At 41.6% G+C, this 22,301-nt stretch overlaps 1 protein-coding gene across 1 annotated transcript in view; it reads left to right on the top strand.

Moving 5' to 3' along the window:
* The window catches only part of KIF6 (kinesin family member 6), a 284,172-nt gene that overhangs the window by 32,966 nt on the left and 228,905 nt on the right, over positions 1 to 22,301 (top strand). The window contains exons 5-6 of the mRNA XM_065401377.1: positions 9,959 to 10,068; positions 21,562 to 21,691. Coding sequence (XP_065257449.1) covers positions 9,959 to 10,068; positions 21,562 to 21,691 — 240 coding nt within the window. The remainder of the gene's footprint in view (positions 1 to 9,958; positions 10,069 to 21,561; positions 21,692 to 22,301) is intronic.

Raw genomic sequence — 22,301 nt, 5'->3', positions numbered from 1 at the left:
CTATGTCTAATCAAACTAAATACAGATAATCTCACCCTCAGAGATGCTTCAGTAAGTTTTTCTCAGACTGGACACCTTCCAGGCCTGGGCACAATTCTTTCCCCTGGTACAGCTCTTGTTCCAGCTTAGGTGTTAGCTAGGGGATTCTCCATGATGGCTCCTCTCTCTCTCTCTCTTCTGTTCCACCCCTTTATATATCTTTTGCATAAGGCGGGAACCCTTTGTCCCTCTGGGTTTCCACCCCCCCTCACTGGAAAAGCACCAGGTTAAAGATGGATTCCAGTTCAGGTGACATGATCACATGTCACTGCAAGACTTCATTACTTACTTGCCAGCACACACATATACAGGGAGACTCACAGGTAAACAGCCATCTGCAGACAATGGTCCTGGTTAATGGGAGTCATCAAGCTTCCAAACCATCATTAATGGCCCACACTTTACATAATTACAATAGGCCGTCAGAGTTACATTTTATATTTCTAGTTTTAGATACAAGAGTGGTACATTTATACAAATCAGATGATCATACTCAGTAGATTATAAGCTTTGTAATGATACCTTACAAGAGACCTTTTGCATGAAGCATATCCCAGTTACGTTACATTCACTTATTACCGTATTTTCTCTAAAACTATCCCAGTTACATTATATTGACTTATTATCAAGTTTTTATAAAACCATATAGACTGCACAACGTAACACCTCCCCTTTCCTGTTTCCTTCCCCCCTCAGGCTTTGTTGTTTAAGGGTTTGTACCTCGTTCTCTGAAGGAGATTGGTCTCCCTCCTTACCAAGGCTTTGTGGCTTGGATAGTTCCACCCCCTTCTTCGGGGGACCTCCCCTTTTCCCCACCGTGGGCTTCCTCCCACCACCTCCTGTCCCTCCTGGGAAGGGTTCCCAGTCTGTGCCCACCACCTCTGGATAAAGCAGCCCTTCGACTACCCCGACCCGTTTCCACTGAAACTTGCCCTGGACCTTGAGGGGCACCTGGGCAATAGGGCACTGTCTTGTATCCCCGTGGACACACTCAAGGTCCATCTTGGCTCCAGGAATCAGCCAGTGTGGCTTTACTAGCTGCTGCTGGATAAGCAAGCAGGCTGAGGATGTATCTACCAAGCCCCCCCGGGGTACCCTCCCCACCATCACAGGTATGGTGGACAGTTTCTGCCCCTTTCCCTGCCCTCCAGCGTCAGTTCAGCTGCAGAACTCACTCTCCATGTACGGGCAGTTCCCCTTTTTATGTCCTGGTTGCCTGCACTGCCAACAAGTCATTGGTCAGGCCCCTGGAGGAGCCCCTCAGGCCTCTTCCGCTCCAGGCCCTTTCTGGCCAAGGGTTTTCTGGGCTCTCTCCCAGACTCTATGTCCTTGTAGGGTTGCCCCTCTTTCCTGGGGAAGTCGGCCTCCGCGTATTCCTCAGTTAGTTTCACGGCCCACCTCCACCGTGTTTGGTTGATGATGCCTAACCCATACCTGTATGTTCTCAGGGAGGCTCTGTAAAAAACTTTTCTAGGACCAACACATCCATTATCTTCCCCACTGTCTGGATGCTGGGTCTCAGCCAGCGGGTGGCCCAGTCCATCAACCTCTGGGCAAACGCCCGGGGGCCACAAACCTCCTGTTCACCTTGCCGAATGGAACTTCTGACGATATTTCTCTGAAGACAGCCCCACCCAATCTAGGACGGCCTCCTAAACCTCATTGTAGTTCCTGGCCTGCTCTTCGCTCAGGGCCATGTAGGCTACTGGAGCTTCTTCAGCGAGGTAGGGAGCCAGTCTCAGGGCCCAGGTTGCCCTATCCCATCCAGCCCCCATGGCTATCCACTCGAACGTGCAGAGGAACGCATGTGGGTCATCTGCGGGGCTCATTTTACATAGTCCTTGGCCAGGTGCCCATGAGCCATCCCCCCTCCCCAGTAGGGCTCACCATCCTCTGCAGGAGCTGCTGTTGGATGCTGGTCTGTTCCCATATAAAGTCCTGCAGGCTCTTTTGCTGCTTGGCCTGCCAGGTAAGCAAGGCCTGCCTCTCTACTTGGTGGACTTGCTGAAAACCTTGCATAGCCTTCTGCATTTCTGCCTGCTGCTTTACCAGCCACTGCAGGGTCTCCTCCATCTCTGGGCCACCAAACTCTTGCACTGGCTCAGGATCCTGGACAAGCCCCCACATGTAACAGGGTGTAGCAGGGCCCTCCTCAGTCCTGCCTCTGCTCTGTTCCAAAAATCACTCAGAGACCTCCTGGCTCAGCAGTCACCGGTACAGTTTATTTACACAGTGCAAACCCACCACCTCTCACCACATATTGCTGGGGGTCCCAGCCTTAGGGGCTTCTCTTTCTTGCAGCCAGGAGAGGAGAGCTACCCCTCTCCTTCTACTCTCTGGCCACTCCGCTTGCTTGCTTCCTCTGTGCCTGTATATAGCCCCAGGCTAATCAGGCTGGCAGCTGTTCCGGCTCTGCCAATCACTCTCAGGTTCCTCTAGTTAGCTCCAATTCACCTCCCTTACTTGGAGCTGGAGTGACAGAGGGCTTGCTCAGCAGTTCCTGATCAGCACCCTGTCACAGGACCCATGTAACCTCATAAATGTTGATTCAATAGCTCCTTCCCCCACTGTGCTAGCCTACTTGGGCCTGGCATAAAGCCTCACTCTGTGAGAAGCAAAGAGTACAGTACCCCTCCAAGTCTGCATGGCTGCTCAGCCTGTTCCTCCCCCTCTCAGAGAGGAGGGCCATTGTGGGACTTAAGTGTTGCAGTGGGCATTGCATGGACCCTATTCATCTGGGTGAATTTTTTCTCCTTAAAAAAGGAGATTAGCGTCCCAACACCTGTGCGCTTCATTAGACATGCAAAAACAGTCTAGAAAAATCTTGAGTGGCTTAAAACTTGCTTTTTCATTCTCCCATCTTAACTAAAATGATTTAATTGGAAAAGTTATTATATGGTTTAGATAAGAAATTAAAATTATGTGTTCCACCTGCAAGCAACAGGTTTCTTTTCATACTGTACTAAAGTTATTTTTAAGTCAGTGACTCTCAAATAGGAATTATTTTTGATGACCCACAGAAGGGAAAAAAGTTTGAGAACCAAGCACTGTTGCCATGGATAAGGTAGGGGATTGCGGGGAGGCCATCGAAGGATCTTATGAAGTGGTCCTTGACATCAAAAGTGTAAGAACTTCTGCTAAAAGTTAGTTTTCACTTCAACCAAAACACAGAAAAATGATCTACTTTCCCATTGGACAGAAACAAAATCAGTGAGGAGATAAATATTACTGTCAGGTTTCTAAGAGGTTATGACAGAGAGTGACGCTGATAGTCACTCATTACATCTGTACGAGAGAAAAATAAATTAAATATTCTTGGCAATTTTATATCAGTGTTCCCCAAAAGAGAAATGAAATTTTGTTTACATGCTGTAATATTAATTCTGAACCAATATAAGTCATTCATTCTGCCACTCCATCAACCATGTGAGGCAAAGCCAAGAAAATAAAAGTAAAAGTTGTGTATTGTCTGACTTCATGTGTTCTTTGTCCCTCTTTACTCCACAAGGTCCATGACTGAATTAAACTTTATTTCTTTAATTTAGCAACTTTGTGCAAATGTGAAAATGAAATATATGTGAAAATAGGTAAGCTGATCAAATAGCTTACTGTCGTGTCCTGGTTATCATCTGGTCAGCCATTCCATATTATGTTTGTACTGTATTTAGAGCTGTACCTACCAATCCTTATTCATAAGAGTAGATTTTAGTCACATGAACACCTACATGAGTAAGGGTGTATAAGATGGAGTCCCTAGAATAACTCCTTGAGACTAGGACTTTGTCTTCCTCTGTCTGGTACTGTGCTGATTAAATAATAATGTAGGATGAAGAAATAACCATCTGATTTGTAGTATTTGCATATTTAGTTCTATCAAGAGTGCATGCAGGAACATTTGATTTTTCAGACTTGTTTCTGGCATTTAAAGTGACTGGCGCTTCATAGTATTAGCTAGCCACACATTTAGGGACACTGCTCCCTCTTTGCTCTCAGATTGGCCACTTTTACTTTTTGTGTGTGTGTTTTACTTTCCTCCCTTATCTCTTCTTGTTTCTCTTCCTTTCATCTTTGTCTCTTTCCATACCTTCCTCTTCTCTTATTTCCTCTAGTCTTTTATAGTGGGCCCTTTCAAAAAAGCTGACATAGGTGCAAATTTCCATATATTCATGCACTAGTCAAAAGTATATTTAAATATATTTAAAATATATTATACAAATATCTTTGTTATTGTTTCTTTACTATGTTTGTGGTGAAATGTCAACTTTCCTCTTGGTTTATGAGGTAGATCAGAAGCAAGGTGAAGTATCATTAGAGGAAATGTAGTTTATCAGGATTGGAGCTTGTGGAGACAGAATCATAGAAGTGTAGGGCTGGAAGTGACGTTGAGAAATCATCAAGTTCAGCCCCCTGTGCTGAGGCAGGACCATGTAAATCTGGACCATCCCTGACAGCTGTTTGTCCAACTTGCTCTTTAAAACCTCCAGGGTTCCTGTTGAAGCCCAGAGGCATCATAAGTGTTTAGCAGTACATGGCATGTTTCTGTTAAGGTGGTTTCTTTGTAAAACAGGTATTGGTATGCAGACATTTGCAAGGAGCAATTAGCTTTTCAAATAGGGATGCAGTCGACTCTGTAGTGAAGGATCTCACTAATACAGGGTGAAATTCACTTCTCCCCATTCAAAGCTTGAGTAAATGGGCTTGTGTGTGGATCTAGGTAGTGGTTCAGGAGGAATAGGGAGGATAATGTTAATCCACTGAACCAAGTGATAAGGCATATGGCTACAGCACTATGCAGCAAAGGCCTGCTCCGTGGGTTGAGAGAGTTGCCGCTGTGCCTTTAGCTATGTGTTGTTCTTCCATTAAATTCACGTAAGTGCCTGTCTAGTGGTCTCTTCCCAGCATGCCCTCGGATCGCTACCCCTTCCTGCTTCTCCACGTGGGCACCAATGATACTGCCAAGAATGACCTTGAGCGGATCACTGCAGACTACGTGGCTCTGGGAAGAAGGATAAAGGAGTTTGAGGCACAAGTGGTGTTCTCGTCCATCCTCCCTGTGCAAGGAAAAGGCCTGGGTAGAGACCGTCGAATCGTGGAAGTCAACGAATGGCTACGCAGGTGGTGTCGGAGAGAAGGCTTTGGATTCTTCGACCATGGGATGGTGTTCCAAGAAGGAGGAGTGCTAGGCAGAGACGGGCTCCACCTAATGAAGAGAGGGAAGAGCATCTTCGCCAGCAGGCTCGCTAACCTAGTGAGGAGGGCTTTAAACTAGGTTCACCGGGGGAAGGAGACCAAAGCCCTGAGGTAAGTGGGGAAATGGGATCCTGGGAGGAAGCACAAGCAGGAGAGCGCAAGAGGGGAGGACTCCTGTCTCATACTGAGAAAGAGGGACGATCGATGAGTTATCTTAAGTGCCTATACACAAATGCAAGAAGCCTGGGAAACAAGCAGGGAGAACTGGAAGTCCTGGCACAGTCAGGGAACTATGATGCGATTGGAATAACAGAGACTTGGTGGGATAACTCACATGACTGGAGTACTGTCATGGACGGATATAAACTGTTCAGGAAGGACAGGCAGGGCAGAAAAGGTGGGGGAGTTGCGCTGTATGTAAGAGAGGAGTATGACTGCTCAGAGCTCCGGTATGAAACTGCAGAAAAACCTGAGAGTCTCTGGATAAAGTTGAGAAGTGTGAACAACAAGGGTGATGTCGTGGTCGGAGTCTGCTATAGACCACCAGACCAGGGGGATGAGGTGGACGAGGCTTTCTTCTGGCAACTAGCAGAAGTTGCTAGATCGCAGGCCCTGGTTCTCATGGGAGACTTTAATCACCCTGATATCTGCTGGGAGAGCAATACAGCGGTGCACAGACAATCCAGGAAGTTTTTGGAAAGTGTAGGGGACAATTTCCTGGTGCAAGTGCTGGAGGAACCAGCTAGGGGCAGAGCTTTTCTTGACCTGCTGCTCACAAACCGGGAAGAATTAGTAGGGGAAGCAAAAGTGGATGGGAACCTGGGAGGCAGTGACCATGAGATGGTCGAGTTCAGGATCCTGACACAAGGAAGAAAGGAGAGCAGCAGAATACGGACCCTGGACTTCAAAAAAGCAGACTTTGACTCCCTCAGGGAACAGATGGGCAGGATCCCCTGGGAGAATAACATGAAGGGCAAAGGGGTCCAGGAGAGCTGGCTGTATTTTAAAGAATCCTTATTGCGGTTGCAGGAACAAACCATCCCGATGTGTAGAAAGAATAGTAAATATGGCAGGCGACCAGCTTGGCTAAACAGTGAAATCCTTGCTGATCTTAAACGCAAAAAAGAAGCTTACAAGAAGTGGAAGATTGGACAAATGACCAGGGAGGAGTATAAAAATATTGCTCAGGCATGCAGGAGTGAAATCAGGAAGGCCAAATCACACTTGGAGTTGCAGCTAGCAAGAGATGTTAAGAGTAACAAGAAGGGTTTCTTCAGGTATGTTAGCAACAAGAAGAAAGTCCAGGAAAGTGTGGGCCCCTTACTGAATGAGGGAGGCAACCTAGTGACCGAGGATGTGGAAAAAGCTAATGTACTCAATGATTTTTTTGCCTCTGTCTTCACGAACAAGGTCAGCTCCCAGACTGCTGCACTGGGCAGCACAGTATGGGGAGAAAGTGACCAGCCCTCTGTGGAGAAAGAAGTGGTTCGGGACTATTTAGAAAAACTGGACGTGCACAAGTCCATGGGGCCGGATGCGCTGCATCCGAGGGTGCTAAAGGAGTTGGCGGATGAGATTGCAGAGCCATTAGCCATTATTTTTGAAAACTCATGGCGATCGGGGGAGGTCCTGGATGACTGGAAAAAGGCTAATGTAGTGCCCATCTTTAAAAAAGGGAAGAAGGAGGATCTGGGGAACTACAGGCCAGTCAGCCTCACCTCAGTCCCTGGAAAAATCATGGAGCAGGTCCTCAAGGAATCAATTATGAAACACTTAGAGGAGAGGAAAGTGATCAGGAACAGTCAGCATGGATTCACCAAGGGGAAGTCGTGCCTGACTAACCTAATTGCCTTCTATGAGGAGATAACTGGCTCTGTGGATGAGGGGAAAGCAGTGGATGTGTTATTCCTTGACTTTAGCAAAGCTTTTGATACGGTCTCCCACAGTATTCTTGCCGGCAAGTTAAAGAAGTATGGGTTGGATGAATGGACTGTAAGGTGGATAGAAAGCTGGCTAGATCGTCGGGCTCAACGGGTAGTGATCAATGGCTCCATGTCTAGTTGGCAGCCGGTTTCAAGCGGAGTGCCCCAAGGGTCGGTCCTGGGGCCGGTTTTGTTTAATATCTTTATTAATGATCTGGAGGATGGTGTGGACTGCACTCTCAGCAAGTTTGCAGATGACACTAAACTGGGAGGCGTGGTAGATACACTAGAGGGTAGGGATCGGATACAGAGGGACCTAGACAAATTAGAGGATTGGGCCAAAAAAAACCTGATGAGGTTCAACAAGGACAAGTGCAGAGTCCTGCACTTAGGACGGAAGAATCCCATGCACTGCTACAGACTAGGGACCGAATGGCTAGATAGCAGTTCTGCAGAAAAGGACCTAGGGGTCACAGTGGACGAGAAGCTGGATATGAGTCAACAGTGTGCTCTTGTTGCCAAGAAGGCTAATGGCATTTTGGGCTGTATAAGTAGGGGCATTGCCAGCAGATCGAGGAACGTGATCGTTCCCCTTTATTCGACATTGGTGAGGCCTCATCTGGAGTACTGTGTCCAGTTTTGGGCCCCACACTACAAGAAGGATGTGGAAAAATTGGAAAGAGTCCAGCGGAGGGCAACGAAAATGATTAGGGGTCTGGAGCACATGACTTATGAGGAGAGGCTGAGGGAACTGGGATTGTTTAGTCTCCAGAAGAGAAGAATGAGGGGGGATTTGATAGCTGCTTTCAACTACCTGGGGCGGGGGTTCCAAAGAGGATGGAGCTCGGCTGTTCTCAGTGGTGGCAGATGACAGAACAAGGAGCAGTGGTCTAGGTTGGATATTAGGAAACACTATTTCACTAGGAGGGTGGTGAAGCACTGGAATGCGTTACCTAAGGAGGTGGTGGAGTCTCCTTCCTTGGAGGTTTTTAAGGCCCGGCTTGACAAAGCCCTGACTGGGATGATTTTGTTGGGAATTGGTCCTGCTTTGAGCAGGGGGTTGGACTAGATGACCTCCTGAGGTCCCTTCCAACCCTGATATTCTATGATTCTATGCCCCCAAAAACCATCTATGGTGCACCAGAGGCACAGGGTTTCATGATGGCAGGTGAGTTCCATCCACACACACCTAAGCTCAAATGGTGGGCGCTCAACCGACATAAAGGGTTTTCACAGGCCCCTGGATGAAAGTGAATTACACCCATAGAAAGTGACATCTGCTTTACCGTCCATTCTTTCCATGATGTAAATTACCTCTCTTGCGGGAGATTTATTAACTGTGTAAATTGCAATCCCAATCTCAATTTCTGTCTCATTTTTCATGCTAGTAAAACACCATTGAAAAATAACAATATTAAAAAAGAAAAAAAAATTAAATGAAAAAACAAAAACAGGACCATTTTAATAATTCAAAGCCAGATTTGCCAGTGTGCTAAGTCCATTTGCACTGTGTAAATGGTCCAAAATTGCCTTAAAGTACCTATTGATGGTCAGAGGAGAATTCATCCTTTGTAGAAGAATCCTCTGTTGCTGTAAAGCTGGCAGAGGTGTCATAACTACTTCTTAAACCAGCAGCACCTCTTCTCACCTTGAGTCTAAGGGGGCATGATAGAGCAGAGGGACTTTGTGCTCAGGGAGTCTTACTCCAGTGATGTAAGTTAGAGCTGCTCTTAATTTGCATCTCTAACTTGCACTGGTCTCTGGGCAGCTCAGGCCCATAACGGCACAACAGGCTCCTTATGAATAGACCGAGTAGAAAATTGATCTCTCAATTTCTAATAGCGTCTTCTTTTACTTTCCTGTTCAGAAATTCCCCTTACAATCTACATAGCTCCATGATTACATAATACAGAGATTTTTTTCATCTACCCATAATGTGTCTTTTAAAACAGTTTTCACTGAAACACTCTTCTGTCATGATCAATAAAAATCTCATCCTGGAAATATTTTATGCAGTGACAATGAAAGGTTCATGTCTCACGATAGCCTTTGAAATAAAATTAGCACATTATATTAGAAAACTGCCTCTGTAAGTGTGATAATGAGTGCTTTCCCAGTGATTTCAACCAATGAAATAAATTAATTCACTTTTACTTTGGAAATTGCAGTTCATTATTTTGAGGTTTACATTGTTTGGCTTTGGCTTTGGGGGAGGAGAGAATTCTGTCTGCAGAGACCAGTTGGATTATTTTACATTCTGGCAATACAGAATACAGAAAGAAAGTAGGGCTCCAAAGGATAGCTGACAGCATACGCAGTGTTTAGGTATTTTGGTAAAGAACATGGAAAGCAATGTGCCACTGAAGTTTCTAAAATGAAGTAAATCTTTGATTTTTTTTTTGTAGGGGTCATCTCTTTATCCATAATATGAGGGTATACCTCTTTATAGTAACATGGTTTTTTGTCAGAGAAGTGAAAAATGGTATGTTACACAATTCTGTAACCAAGTTGCCGCATTCTAAGTGTATGCAGACTTTTTTAGATATATGGAACCAATAAAAAAAATGACAGACTGAACTTGCTTCTAATCATGGGCATAGGTCTTTTTTATTTATTTTTTTAAGTCTTCATGCATATGGCAATGGACAGACTTGAAAGTGTCACGAATTGAAAATGTAAAACATATCCAGCAAATGAATGAGAGAGAGGGTGAGGAAGCAGCATGGAAGCTATAGTGATAAATTTGTCCATCTGCCCTAGGGCTTCGGCTGCTATTTATAGCCCTTTTAATTTTCTTTCCTATTTAGGACAGCAGCAAAGTGTACACAACCCATGTTTCCTACTTGGAAATCTACAATGAATGTGGTTATGATCTGTTGGACCCAAGACATGAAGCCTCCAGATTGGAAGATTTGCCGTGAGTAACAAAACTACAAAGAATCAGCAGGGATAAAAAAATCACTTTCAGATGCCCTGTTTCGTTGTTTTCCTTTGAAACTGTATGATACTGACCTCAGACTTAATTAACTCAAAATAGTTCATTTTTATCAACTTTTTCAAAAGCTTCCATTATTATATTTTGTATGTATAGACGTTGTGAAAAATGGATAAGAATAATTGAAGGTGAAGGTGTACGAGACTGATATAATTGGGGGGAAAGATTCACAGGAGCCAGTACAAGAAAACAGAAGGAGTAATTGTTCTTCCTTGTGACAATTCATCCACTTCACCCTATGCTGTAGGAGTGACAAGACATATAGAACAGGGCAGCATTCCTCGAAACTAGTACACAGAAACCTATTTCAGTTATGCGCCTTTTCCTTCAGGAGTAATTATTTTTTAAATGCTGGACCTTGTGGAATGTAATGTGATAGTAAAGGAGATAAAGGCCAAAAGGGATTCCAAAACGCAGTACAGTATTTCAGAACAGATGATCATCAAAGTACAGTTTCTGCTGATGAAATATTTAGTACACTATTAACATTTGCCTGAGCTGAGTACAGACCCTAAACTCAGTTTAGCAAAACCCATTCAAACCCCATTCTGCAACATTCGAAGAGTAAGCAGTTTTGATAATTGATTTATCCCAGTATTGAAGAGCATATGGAGGCTACATGAAACACTGATTTTTTTTTTTTTTTTGGTGTGGCATTGTCAAAGCTCTCATATATTCTTCAGTTATGTGATTGTGGAATTTATAGTGGTTGTGAAGGTAGCCTTGAATATGGGAGTCAAATGTAAACTAATGCACTGTTGAGTTCCTGAATTTGCGGCTAGCCTGAAATAATAGCTCTGAAAAGTGTGAACTGCCTCATACATCTCAGTGAAATGTTGGCTCTGATATAGGACAACTTAGGTGCTGTCAGTAAAAATGTGTGGCATATTGAAACGTGAAGATCTGGCAACATCATAAATTCAATTCAATATCAAAATACATTACCTGTTTTCATATTAACACACAAATAAATCATTTTTTAAAATGTATGTAAAACTGCTATAAAATTTCCACCAGTGCCACAGAATCTAGAGATTTTGCTGCAGAATTTAGATTTGTCCTTGGACAAAGTGCACCCTGCAAAGCCTAGAGTTGTTCCTCATCAGTCATATAAAATATGGACCTTTTAAAAAGCCATTGCTATGACTGGATTGCCTCCATTATGAGGTAGCATAGTCCAGCAGATAGTGGTGTCAGGCGACTGATTCGATGTGTAGGTAGTCAAGTCTCTTAACCTTTCTGTGTCTCACTTTCCTCTTCTGGAAAATGGGTATAATTATACTTACCTGTCATTGTACAGTGCTTTGAGTTCTATGGCCAAAAGTACTACTGCATATTATTTATGTATTTAGTCATGGGGGGTAAACCTTTGGGACATGTTATATATTTGCAGTTTCTTAAACTCTGCAGACAAATCAGAGTCTAATTTTGAAAAGAACCGCATTCTGATGTCCATTCTTGCAGGTGTAAAATGTCTGTGCCTGCAATTAGTTGGGGGGTGCAAATGCTATCACATAGCTGTCCAATTGAATTGTGGGCACAGTTATTTGTAGCCTAGGGTGTGCCTGGAAAAAGAGAGTTCACTATTAAAAACTGAGTTCTCAGTGTTTATTAATATAATGAATTGTACAATATCAAAACTGGTTTCTATTTTGCATCTTGATTAAGCTAGAGTAGAGAATCTCTTGTGGCTGGTATTAGGGTATTGTTAGAAAGTTAAAATTACAAGGAGATTTGATTGTGGAATTAAGGCTGAAAGGCACTGGGATTGATAATGGAGTTGCCCGGTAAGCCATATACAATAGTTTATGTCAGTATGAGTAATATAGAGAGAAACAAATTATTTGCTTTACAGTAACTACTTTTCAAAGATAGATTAGTAACTATTTTACTATATACATATTTATTAAACATGTTTTGCGTATTACATTGGCCAAAAAGTAGTATTTATGCAATAGACTTGACAACACTTTTAAAGCTCTTCATTGGTTATTTTGTATCAAGAATCTTTTATTTAAAAAAAAAATCTTAATGGTAGACTCACCTAATGATCACATCAACATGGAAGGAGCTATTTCAAACTTATTAAGGCTTTCATAATTTTTAAAAATATATATATACTTACATTTTAAGGGCTAAAAAGGAGTATAAATTGTGCATAAATGATTTATTGCACATGGAAATGATTATTTTGTATAGTTTGCCATTGCACAAGTAATTACCCCTTATGTGTGTACAACTTAGATGCAGTTTTTGTAAAATCTGTGATGTGTTCAGCATTTGCGACTTCTCTCACTTTCTTGGAGTTATAGTTGCTCCGGACATCTATGGAGCTGATCAATAATAAGCAAATATTTAGGGAAGAGAAAAATCCTAGACAAACCTATTCAAGTACACCTCTACCTCGATATAATGCTGTTCTCGGGAGCCAAAAAATCTTACCGCGTTATAGGTGAAACCGCGTTATATTGAACTTGCTTTGATCCACCGGAGTGCGCAGCCCCCCCCCCCCCCCGGAGCACTGCTTTACAGTGTTATATCCGAATTCGTGTTATATCGGGTCGTGTTATATCGAGGTAGCGGTGTATGATAGAAAAAATGTATCCAATGAGGAACTTCAGAACTGAAAGGTGATGTTCATCCCATTTCAGAAGGATCACACAATGCCTAACACATCAGTTAAACCCTATGTAAGCCCTTGATGTGGAGTTTAGGTGTCATATAGAGCCTTGTGCAGGCTCTCTGCACTCAGGTGAAATTCACCCATGTGAGCAAGAATAAAAGAGGTGAAGAAATATGTCATTTTTTTAACAGGAAGCAAAGAATCAGATAAGCCGATAAAATATGCCATTTGTTTTGAAAGTAGTATCAACCAACAGATTCTTAAAGAAGAAAGTGAACCATTGTGAACCAAAGAAAAAGACTGACAAGTCATATATTATTCATGACATTACGCCACTCTCCAGTTCAACACAAGGAATAACCACAGAATGATGACATGTAAGATCATTCAGTTTAACATAATAAACACAAACCATGGAAAGTGCACAATTGTCTCACTGATAGTGCTTGAAAAGCTAAATGTGAGGGCAGCAGCTAATGAATGTGAAGAAAAGAATTCAGGTTTTGACAAAAATATATTAAAAGAAGACCTAATAGAAAGTGATAAAAGGAGATGGTAGGTACAAAATTGACTTTGCTTGGTATGCTAACATGTACGTTACACCTGTCTTGATTTACCATTTCCTCTTTTTTCTACATTTAAACCTGACACTTAATGTTGTTATACAACTAAAATAATAATTGCAAATGGCCACCATCCAAATAATTTACTGGCTGACATTTAAATTATCAGTGACTTAGAAAAAGTCTTAGATTCCCCCTGGTAGATGGCAAGAGTGTATATAAGATCTACTATGATAATGGGGCATTTGAAAAAAAAATTACATTCTCCCATAGGGGAACAGCTCCCCTCTCCCGCAACCCATAATCCTCCAAGGAAGGCCATGGTTGCTTAAAGCATAGATCAGAATAAACTACTCTTTTAATCCCTAAATTCCATAACAAGGGAAAGGCTAAAGACTAAGAATAAAAGTTGTAACTGCCCAAAACCTCTATAATGACTACCTGTCTCATCACACAATCAATGTACAGAATTTAGGCTCTAGGGGGGAATCTAGAGTATTTTTTGTCTTGAAAAATATTGTTCATAATCACTGAGTACTGGAAATTACTTCAAAAGAGTTCCCAATCCTGTTTATTTCTCTACTGCCCTCCAAAGGTTTAAGGGTTCACCAGACTGCTGACACACAAAACTAAACCAAATATTATAACAAGAACTCATAGATCACTTAACAAAGGAAGCCACAGGAAAAAAATTCTACACACAGGGTAAATGACCATTTTTCTTCCATCTGGTTTATAATGCAAAGAAACCAACAGGCTATCTCCTGATTCTAGGCTAAACAATGTGTGCGTCAGCCATTCCCTCTTTCAGTGGTTATACAAGCTATATAATCTGGAGACTGGCTACCATCCATAGATATACAAGACCCATATTTTTACATACCAGTAATTCTTAGTACACTGAAAATTCCTGAGGTTCACAATATTAGGTCAGGCCTTTCACGAGAAAGTTCATCCCTTTGGAATGAAGAGTGCTCAATGTATGTTTTAGTTTACACCATGAATGTCTGTTACTACTGCACACCAAAGGTTAACAGGATATCTAGGTTTGACAATCCATGTTTTTCTGGATGCTGATAGAAAGAGCCAGACAGGAAATGATATTGGGGATAAATGGTACTGATTCATTCTTTCAAAGATTGGATTTGATATAATCCACAAAAATATTACAACTGGAACTAACCCAGACCTTGGAATGTGAAAGAGCTGATTTGAGCATAGAGCATGAAATATTCCTCCCCATTCAGAAAAGGATATCTTCATTTTATCTATTAACCCATCTCTCCAAAATAAGGAAGGATCAGTCAGTGACACCTTTTCTGAAGCCACTACTTCAAATCACAGTATTAACTCATCAGCATCATCAAGCGTGACTACTAAAATCACTCAACTCATCTTATTCCTGTGTTCTTTTTCGGAAAGGTTTACTTTACAGTATCGGAGCAGTGTACTAAATAAACAAGGAAGTATGAGTGAAGTAAGAGAAGCAACAGTATATTATGCCCGCACTATTGTTTGCACTGGTTATTGACTATGTCATAAGAAAAGTGACCGCAGAAGGCAAATGAGGAATTGTATGGATGTATGATAAAGCACAATAGGGTGACATTGTTTTTGTTGATGATATTGTCCTGCTTAGTTCAATACATTGTTTAATGGAAGAAAAGCCCAGATTTGGGTTGATACAGCCAAATAAATTGCTTTGTTCATCAACAAGGGGAAGACGTAATATATGGTTATCAGTGTCCCCAAAGTACCCATTAAAGAGGACAAAGAAACTCTAGAAGAGGTAAGCTACATGATTCAGGCAAATCACATTGTTTCAAGAAAGAGCTATGCATGACATTTAGCAAGCAGTTTCAAAATATCAAAATCAGTCAGACACCTCTATGGACTGTGTAACCGTGCCTTCGTGGGTCACAACTGAGAATACCAAATTCAGGACAAACTGCTGAGAAATAGGGCAGATACACCCCAAAACTAGAGGTTATTCTCCTATGAGATATACCAAACCAGCAACAAAAGTAAACTTCTATTTCATCACACTGGCTAACAAGAAGTCAGAACAGCAGTTTCCTTAGGCACTCCAGTCCTTGTATCACCACCAAAAACACTAGACGTAGAGATGAGTGGTTCTTTAAAACCAATTTCATCAAATAAAAGGTTCCTCTGATCCCAAAGGAGCAGACACACACGCAGGTCAATATACAACTCAGATCTTACCCAATAATCATGCTGTTACCAATCCTTTAGTATCTAAAATCTAAAGGTTTATTTATAAAAAGAAAGAAAGGTGAGAGTTAAAATTGGTTAAAGGAATCAAATATATACAACATTTGCAAAGTTCTTGGATCAGGCTTGTAGCAGTGATGGAATAAACCGCTGGCTTAAGTCAAGTCTCTGGTTGCTTCCAAATCATTGGAAGATCTTCAGTTCCTTGGTTAGAATGCTCCCATTAGTATAAGTTCATAGTCCAGAGGCTGGAGCAGGAAAGAGACAAAATGGAGATGTTTCCAGCGCCTTTTATAGCTTCTGCCATGTGGAGGGAAACCCATTGTTTCAAACAAAGCACTGGGTATAACTAGTGGAAAATCACAGGTGACAAGATGGTGTTTGGAGTCATATGGGCAAGTCGCATGTCCATGCATAATTCCACTTAGTCACAGTAGAAGTCATTACCTATACCTCAAACAGCACGTTCACAGGAAAGTCCATGCAGGGTAGGTGGCGTCTTCCATTGTGAGTTAAATGTTCCTTGATGAGCCACTTAATTTGAATAGTCTCTTCAAGATGTGCAGGCTAAATACCTTATAACATTTGAAATCCAGGTATAGAGCCAATACTCATAATTTCAAATACAAAAATGATACATGCATACAAATAGCATAATCATAACCGTCAAATCATACCCTTTTTATAGACACTTTACTTGATACATTTTGTACAAGATTTGTTGCAATTATATAACAGCGGTAGCAACAGTGATCTGCATGGTCATAGTTTAATCAGATAACGTCACAGACTGCAGATCAGTCTGTCATTTTCTAGATTCAGACAGGGTACAATACAAGGACTTGCACGGGAGTATCTGAGGACAGAATGTAATCTGATTTTATCAGTAAAACATTGCTTTCTAAGGACAAAGTTATGCCTATTGAGTCTGAGCTCTGTGTATGAGTGATGAGAGGTTTGTCAGGGGTTGGCTGGCGATACTCCGGGGTGTGATGCTACTGGCGAAAGTTAAAGGGGCCACTTCCCCTAGCGACAATATCAGGGGAAGCATTGCCTAGAGGCGATAGTCCAAGAAGCCGCTTCGCCTAGCAGCAAGAGTGGGGAGGATAGGAGAACTGGGCCAGTCCTACTCGCAGGGCCCTTCAAAACAAGGTACCCTGCTTCGCCAATATGGGGTCGATATAGCCATCACCAGGTGCTGGCCCCATTCAGGCTCCTAGACATCTTAGTGGGGTAGGGCAGGAGAGCTAGGGGTGGGCGAGGATTGCACTGTGTACTCTGGAGTACAGCTATTACTGCTCCAACAATAAGCATCTTGTGTCTCCTTTTACATATGCTTGTGACTGCACTTTATGCTAGGGCATGGGTCTCATTATGCCTTCCAACCAAAATACTGAGCATCAGAAGGTAAGTTGTTTTCCTAGTCTAGTTCTCAAGGGAATGCTAGGCTGGAATTCTGCCTACTTGCTATGTGGGTATGCAGAGGGGGAAGAAGAGGCTCCGTATGCTTCTGTCTAGCCTTCTCCCACCCCACTTACTCTGCTCAATGCTACAATTAATTTGCCTTAAACATATTATCTGGATAGAGAAAGCCTGAGAGGAGGGGAAATAACATTTGGTACGGGAACCTCTTTTCTTTTTGCAATAACTGTCTCAGGACATATTTCTTTCCCTTATATCCCTCTAGAACTACTTGAATTATATTGCTTTAAAACAAGAAAGTGCTCAACATGGGCCTGATCCAAAACCCATTGAAGTTGGTGGAAGTACTCCATTTTCAGTATTATACCGTGTCTTAGCTCATAGGGTCCCTAGAAACCACTCATTATTATACCGTGTCTTAGCTCATAGGGTCCATAGAAACCAAATTTGTCTCTTGATTACTCCAGAAGAAAAAATGTCCTATCTAGTTTGAAAGAGCATTTGGAGAAGTGAAAGATTTCACTGACAGTAAGTAACTGTTCTGCCTCAGAGGTTTTGCCATGTCTTCATTCCTCATACCTCACTCACTTTTTTCTGAACTTTCAAGGCTTTAAGAAGAGCAATTAACAGCATTACATTACACAACCTTGATAAAAATAAATAAATAAATGCATCCTGATTGTTTGTTTTTCATCAAAGGAAGACATCATTTTCCTTCATTGCTGGTACTGTTCGAAGGGGATAGAAAAGAGGAATAATCTTGGCGAATGCTGAATTAGCAGAGACATGTTGGCTACAGATATGTTGGTTCTGAAATATCCCCTACCTGCTTTTACTCAGCATTATTGTATGGCACATTGCACATTGTTTGTGCTTAAATAATGATGATAATGGTGAAAAGATCCAAGTTCATCCAACAAACACCTCCAGGTTTTTCTGACAATCCTCTTGTCCCACTCTCACAAAAAACAAACAAAATCTTCCCTGATCATTATAACTTTTATATATTCCTTTTCTGTGAGAAGATTTTCAATAGAGTGATAGCACTTGATATATTAATATGAATATTTTTAAAAGAGATAGAAACAGAGTGTATCCATGTAATCAGTACATATCACATAAGTGTTGCAGACAGTCAATGTTATTTTGGCACGACTTTGCCAGTGTGAGATTTGTGGGCAGCACTGTCCTGGCATCCTTCTTAACCCTACTAAACAATCAACAAGGAAGTCTGCTAATATTTCTAGGTGAGGCATGCGCCGTCTAACCATTCCACTACTACTGTCTATAAATATGTCTTTTATTTATTGTGGCAAGTGGCCCTTTTGCTAAGGAGGGCTTGGATGTAGCTTCCATCTGAGCCCACTATGATGTCGTGTCATCCTGAAGTGGTCTCTTGAATGACATGAGGCATTGGTTCCTTGCTTAGGGATGGAGAGAACTGTCTAAGTTGATAAAAAACTTATGAAGTTTGGGAAGAGCGATACAATTAAAATATGTACAATTTTATGTACATCTTTGTTTCTGTGTTTTTTCTGAAGTACACATTGACTATATGTGATTTCCCTTCAATCCAGCCATTATTAGTTGGTGAATTTCTTGTAGGCAATCAAGGGAAAGGTGGAATTTGAAGGAATTTGAAAAAAGAAAGGGCTTACGGATCAGTTTGAAGTAGGGTATTCCATTTGTAGGGGGGAGTATGGAATAAAGTATGGAAATAGTAATGGGAGAAATTAATAAGTAGGTGGTCAAGGCGAGTATTATTGGTAGAGTGCAGAAGGTAAGAGGTGACTGACCATCTTTGTGTATCTGCTCTTTCTTACTGAGAATTCTGAAGAGCCTGGAAATAGAGGACAAGAGATTGAGCTTGATGTTATGGAAAAGGAGTTGGAAGATTTGGAGGATGTTGGACAGGGGAAGAGGGAACACAATCAGAAAGATGAGGAAGGAAATTGATCTTAGTAGCTGTGTTTTGAATACATTTAAGAGAGGGGAATGAAGGTGTCAGTGAAGCCAGAGAGGGGGAGGTAATAGAAATCAAGACTGGAGATAAGGACCTTTGACATGTTTTAGCTATGTTGATAGAAAGAAAAGATTGGATCTCAGAAATGCTCTGGTGGATGGAGCAGCATTTTTGGACAATTTTTGATCTTGATGTGTGGGTCAAGGACAGGGATCCAATTTGGCCAGGTCAATGAGCTAACACTCTTTTTTTAATTTTAGATTCTGGCATTTTTCCTGCATAATCTGTTTTGATTTAAAAATATAAATAAGGGCTTGTCCACATGAACACTTAGTCCACTTTGAAACAGGACTAGATCAAAGCATGCTAATGAATTGTTAATGAGTATCAGCAGGGTCCACACAGATAGTGTGCAGCAGGCGATTGTGGGGTAAATTCACTCCACAACTAGCCATGAATTAGATGTTAATGTAGACAAGCCCTAAGTCTCTCAGCATTATAATTATGAAAATAAATCTTCAAAATGTGATCTGCGTGCAGTCGACACTCTGAAACAACAGCTCTGAGAAGTATGAACTGATCCATTCGTTTCTCTGGTGTGGTGACTCAGATGCCCTCTGATGATAATTTAAATTAGCTATTACATTGCTAATCAAAACATATTAAAAAATAAAAAAGAGAGAGAGAGAGAGAGAGAGTGGAATGATTATATTATGAAGATCTGCACAATCTGCTGTGAATGGCGTCTCAGTTTGATGGCAAATGGATGGCACTTGGGAGAGTTTCACCACTTTTTTCTCTAATCTCACCCCTGGAACCAAAAGGCAACAAAGGAGGAGCATATCCCAAGGGAGTATCTTGAGTCCCACTGAAGGTAAGCCAACTGTGCAGAGCCCAGTAGGACAGCCAAGCCCCGTTCCCATCCCAACAAGATATTGCCTCCCTTTCCCAGATCAGCAGGGGCCTATGCTCCTGTGGTGGTGGGTATGGGGCTAGGTAGCTTCCTCCCTGGCTATTCTGGCTGCTGCTCACTTTTCTGGAGACTGTCTACAGATTTGGGCAAACATCATGCATTGTTAACACTGTAAGTCAAGCTTTTACGCTTTTCTCCACTACCATGAAGGCTAGAAATATATATGTATTTTAAAAATGAAAGCTGATAGTTTGATGCCATCACGTAACTCTGTGAGCCAGGGACTTAATCGTGTGCTTATTGTGTCTATGCGATAATCTGAGCTTTCCTCTGGGCATCTCAAATTCCATTTATAGGGAGACAATCTTGAGAAGACAATCAGAATCCAGGAGAGCACATGTGATATTTTGAATATCTGGACAAACTACAGTGAGTAGCATTTCAAGTGAGAAGAGATTAGAGTACCACTACATTTTACTTTCCATTTCAAGCCCTGGTCAAGGGAAAGGGCTTGGAAGATTACTCGCAGGCTAGTGAGATCTGATATCGTGATATAGTGGTAACAACAGAGAATGTAGGGATGGTGAGGAATTTGGAGGTAAGAGCAAAAGTTCACTGTGGATTCATGTTTAGTTTAAATGGATGGCAAGACATCCAGGAAGAAATGTGAGAGAGACAGGTTGAGATACGAGGTCAAATTGATGGGGTCAGATCAGGAATATAAATAAAGATTTGTGAATCATCTACATAAATATTTTAATTGATGCCTTGTGAGCAAATCACAGAAAGATCAGCCAGAGGGAGCAAAGGTAGAAGAGGAGGCAAGGATGGAATTCTGTTGGGATCTTTACTGCGAGGGGTGGAGGAGGATCCATCAAAAGAGACACTGAAGAAACGATCAGAGAACCAGAAGAAGACAGAGTTACAAAAGCTGTGGAAGGACAAGATGTTGAGACAGAGAATACTATTGTGTCAAAAGCAGCAGAGAGGTCCAGGAGAACGAAGATAGAATAGAGGCCCTGAGACTTTGCCACAACATGTTTTTTTAAATACTTTAATTAGAACAGTGTCCAGTGAAGAAGAGAGTGGGGGACAAACCAGGTTGGAATGGTTCTAATATAGGTTAGGAAGAGATGGTGCATTCAGTGGCTTTGAAAATGAGGGGACGAAGGTCAATAGGGCAGTCGTCGTAAAGGAGTGGTTCTCAACCTATTTACCATTGTGGGCTGCATATGCAGGTCTCTCCGTGTTATGTGGGCCGCATCCACAAAATATAGATACTAACTGTATGGCCCTGAGGATGTCACATGGGCTGCAGCTGTGTGCTGATTGGGCCGCGGGTTGAGAACCACCGTCGTAGAGATAATGGGGGTCAAAAGATGTGTTTTGTTTTTTCTAAAGATGGTGAGATAAACATGTTTAATTTGTGATAGGAATGATCTAAAGGAGATCAAAGTCTCGAGAGTAAGGATGAGAAGTCAGGAGGTGGCAGGGAATCAAAAGTACTTATTTGGTATTTATTATAATGTTAGTATTGTTTTAATACTTCAAATCTTCAGTGCTTATTTTTACTGTGCCAGGCCTGTTCAAATACCCACTATTTTATTTGAAATCTTAATGAAAATATTAAAACAAGGATCACTTGCAATCAGCTCTAGTATTCTCTTATTCTGTCCTTTTTTTTTTTTTTTTTTTGTAGAAAAGTGACAATAATGGAAGACCCTGATCAGAACATTCATCTGAAAAACCTGTCTCTTCAGCAAGCAACCAACGAGGAGGAAGCACTGAACCTTCTTTTTTTGGGAGACACTAATAGGATGATTGCAGAGGTAAGAATCAAGCTTACTGGTACAAATTTTATCTTAAAATAGTTATAAATATTCTCATATAACAACTGCTTAACCAGTGCAGGGGGCTGACATGAAATGGTGGCTTCTTTTTTAATAGATGTCCATTGTGAAAATGGAATAAGCATGTTTCCATTTTCTGCACTTATGTTTTTCACTTTGTGAAGAGCTTTCAAATGTTTGTACTTTGTTTTTCTAAAGAGTATTTATTCATTTCACTGTTTCAGAAATACCATAATACTGTCTTTCTCTGTGCAGTTGGTACCTCACAGTCCAGTAAATATGTGACTCTGATTGGTTGTCAGCTATGTAATAATTTATCATTGCAATTAAAACATAAATGCAGCCTTTTTGAATAAAAGCACATAGACTGACTTTTGGATATTATGTGTGTCCCACATGTCTGCACATAAAAAGATCTGAACAATCATCATTTTATATGGCACTGTTAAAACTTCTTCCAGACATAATGGCTTGCATTTGAAGTGGTTACAGTAACAGCTAACAGTCCCTGTATTTTTTCCCCAAATAATATGCATGTGTGGTGTGTATTACTTGGGAAAAGAAACAAACACTGGTATACACTATGTTT

Source organism: Emys orbicularis, chromosome 3, assembly GCF_028017835.1.
Source record: "Emys orbicularis isolate rEmyOrb1 chromosome 3, rEmyOrb1.hap1, whole genome shotgun sequence".
Classification (NCBI taxonomy): Eukaryota; Metazoa; Chordata; order Testudines; family Emydidae; genus Emys; species Emys orbicularis.
This window is presented reverse-complemented; position numbering and strand designations above follow the sequence as displayed.